The sequence below is a fragment of the Euprymna scolopes genome, chromosome 43 (assembly GCF_053919585.1).
Source record: "Euprymna scolopes isolate OS-2025 chromosome 43, ASM5391958v1, whole genome shotgun sequence".
Taxonomy (NCBI): domain Eukaryota; kingdom Metazoa; phylum Mollusca; class Cephalopoda; order Sepiida; family Sepiolidae; genus Euprymna; species Euprymna scolopes.
The window spans coordinates 28773323-28776630 of record NC_136524.1 but is presented as its reverse complement, the minus strand read 5'-3'; the positions used below and the strand labels follow the sequence as shown (position 1 = coordinate 28776630).

The window sequence follows — 3308 nt, the reverse complement described above, 5'->3', positions numbered from 1 at the left end:
AGAAATACGAGATGAACTGTTTCTGGGTCAAGAACACTACGACCGACCTGATCTCATTGCCCGTGTTTTCCGGCTTAAATTGTGCAAACTCATGGATCTTATAGTCAAGGGTGAAGTCTACGGCCGAGTAAGGTGCCACATATTCACTGTAGAGTGGCAAAAAAGAGGCCTTCCGCATGCCCATATCTTAATCTGGCTGTGTGAACGGATTCAATCCACTGATATTGACAAAATTATCTCAGCCGAGATTCCCGATCCTGGATTAGACCCACAGCTTTACGAAATTGTCAAAGCAACGATGGTTCATGGACCCTGTGGTCCTGGCCAGAAAGCTCAATCATGCTGTAAAAAGAAATCGGTGTGCGCTTGCGGCTACCCACGGAGATTTGTCAATGCTACACAAACAGGAGGTGATGGTTACCCACTTTACAGGCGACGGAGTCCAGGTGATGGCGGCCATACGATGATAGTCGGTCGGAGCACTGTTGATAACCGATGGATAGTACCGTACTGTCCCTTGCTGACGAAAATTTTCCAATCGCACATCAATGTGGAGTTCTGTCACTCAGTGAAATCCATTAAATATATCTGCAAATACATCAACAAGGGAAGCGATGCTGCAGCGTTTGCTGTTCAGCGCGACGGTTCTCGAGACGAGCCATCTGCTCATGTCATTGGACGTTTCCTGTGTTGCGGTGAAGGTGTATGGCATTTTTACTCATTTCCCTTGCACCAAAGATATCCTGCAGTTATACAACTCGCTGTTCACCTTGAAAATGGGCAAAGAGTTTACTTTTCTGCCGGCACTGCTAATCAGGTGGTGGAGCATCCACCAGAAACTACGCTTACTGCCTTCTTCAAACTATGCGGCCATGATGAGTTTGCAAAGACGCTTTTGTATCCACAGATCCCTTCCTACTACACTTGGAATAACAAACAGTGGACTCGCAGGAAGTGTGGAGACCCTGTCGATGGCTTCCCAGGGGTTAAATATGATTCCTGTCTCGGGCGAGTTTACACAGTGCCACCACGTCAACATGAGTGCTTCCATCTTCGTCTTCTCCTTCACGAAGTCCGTGGCCCTATAAGTTTTGATGACATAAAAACTGTCGATGGCGTCCTGTGTGAAACCTTCCGTGATGCATGCTCCCAGTTGGGACTACTTGAAAACGATTCTCAGTGGGATGCCGCCATGACAGAAGGAAGTCTATTCAAATCTCCCCATGCTCTACGGTCGCTCTTTGCAATTATGATAGTATGGTGTGACTTGAGCGATCCAAAACATCTATGGATGAAATTTCGTAACTTCATGACCGAAGACATTTCCAGAAGAGCCCAACTTGAGAATACATCGGTGGAGCAAGACTACTCCCAAGTGATTTACAATGAAGGGCTAATTTGCCTCGAAAACCTCCTTTTGGAAATTGGTGGTTCCACTTTACCATCATATGGCCTACCTGCCCCCATCTGCCATGAAGGGAATAGTTTGAGCCTAAATTTACTGCGTGAAATATGCTACTCACCTACAGAACTTAATGCGTACATTGCTGAGAATGAGCCTAAACTGTTGCCTGAACAACTGAACGTCTACCATATGATCAATGAAAATGTTCAACAGAACCGTGGAGGAATATTTTTCTTGGACGCACCTGGTGGCACAGGAAAAACCTTTGTCACCAAATTAATACTTGCCCATGTGCGACGGAGTGGAGCTGTCGCTATAGCTGTTGCAACCTCTGGAATTGCTGCAACTTTACTCCCTGATGGCAGAACGGCACATTCAGCTTTAAAATTGCCCATCAACTACACACAAACTGAATTCCCAACATGCAACATCGAAAAGAATTCGGATAAAGCTGTTTTGTTACGCAGATGCAAACTCATCGTATGGGATGAATGCACGATGGCGCACAAAGTTGCGTTGGAAGCATTGAACAGGACCCTTCAAGATTTACGCAACTGTGACAACATCATGGGTGGATTAACAGTTCTGCTGTGTGGAGATTTCCGACAAACACTTCCTGTTGTCCCAAAAGGGACACGCGCTGATGCTGTTCAAGCATGCCTGAAATCGTCGATACTGTGGGATCAAGTTCACCATTTAAAACTCACAACAAATATGCGTGTCCACCTTAGCCGCAACCCAGATGCTGCTAATTTCTCTAATGCACTTCTGGAACTTGGTGAAGGACGTACTCCCACAGACACTGAAGATTACACAAATGTTGAACACATATCAACCATCGTTGAAACGCCAACCCACCTATACCAGGCAGTTTTCGAGAACATTCAGAAAAACTACAGGGACTTTGATTGGCTCGCCACGAGAGCGATTCTGGCTCCAAAAAACGCCTCCGTCAATGCGATTAACTACAGACTTTTGGAACTCATCCCGGGAGAGGAACGTGTCTATAAATCCATTGACCGCACACCTGATACTGCTGATCTGGCTGATTACACGGTGGAGTTGCTAAACTCCCTAGAACCACCTGGCCTGCCACCCCACATACTCCGACTTAAGGTTGGAGCTCCTATAATGCTCATTCGTAACCTCATACCACCAAAGCAATGTAATGGAACCCGCCTCGTGGTAACATCCCTGTCACCTAATATTATCGAGGCCAAAATATTGACTGGCTGTGGAAAAGGAGAGACAGTGCTAATTTCGAGGATACCCCTATATCCATCAAATCCAGACCTGGGCATTTACTTCAAGCGATCACAGTTCCCTGTGAAACTGTGCTTCGCGATGTCCATCAACAAATCCCAGGGCCAAACCTTTGACGTTGCAGGCATTCATTTACAGGAGCAATGTTTTTCTCACGGTCAGCTCTATGTAGCTGCCTCACGTGTGGGCTCACAATCCAAACTCTTTGTGTTTTCTCCTAAAACACTTGCTAAAAATGTTGTTTACAAAGAGGTTTTATAATTTTTCAACAATTTTACACCTCAATTTCTCCTCTCTATTAACCGTGTTTATTCCTTCTAAAGCTTTGCCAGCACCCAGTAAAGAATTCACTAACCTGGATTCTTTTTTGTAACAAAATGAAAACAATTTCATGTATTTACACAGTAACCTCTATGGAAAGAGAAATAGAGTGAAAATATGAATTTGGCAAAACCTAGAGTGCCCTTAAATATATTCAGAAGCATTTGCGGTCCTTATAATTCTTTCGTCTTTATTTGGTTGCCAACTCTGCATAATTAGATTCATTCTGATCAACCCTAAACAATTGTATTGGCTATGGAATAACATTTTAGCAGTACAACAGTAAATTATTTTTCTGTTTTTTGAACGTCCATTGAAC

General features: G+C 44.3%; 1 protein-coding gene across 1 annotated transcript in view; it reads left to right on the top strand.

Annotated features, from left to right (window-relative positions):
• The window catches only part of LOC145268415 (uncharacterized), a 4665-nt gene extending 1736 nt beyond the window's left edge, over positions 1–2929 (top strand). Inside the window, exon 1 of the mRNA XM_080123974.1 lies at positions 1–2929. This exon is cut by the window's left edge and continues 1736 nt beyond it. Within this exon, the coding sequence (XP_079980100.1) occupies positions 1–2929 (2929 nt within the window).
• The last annotated feature ends 379 nt before the right edge of the window (positions 2930–3308 follow it).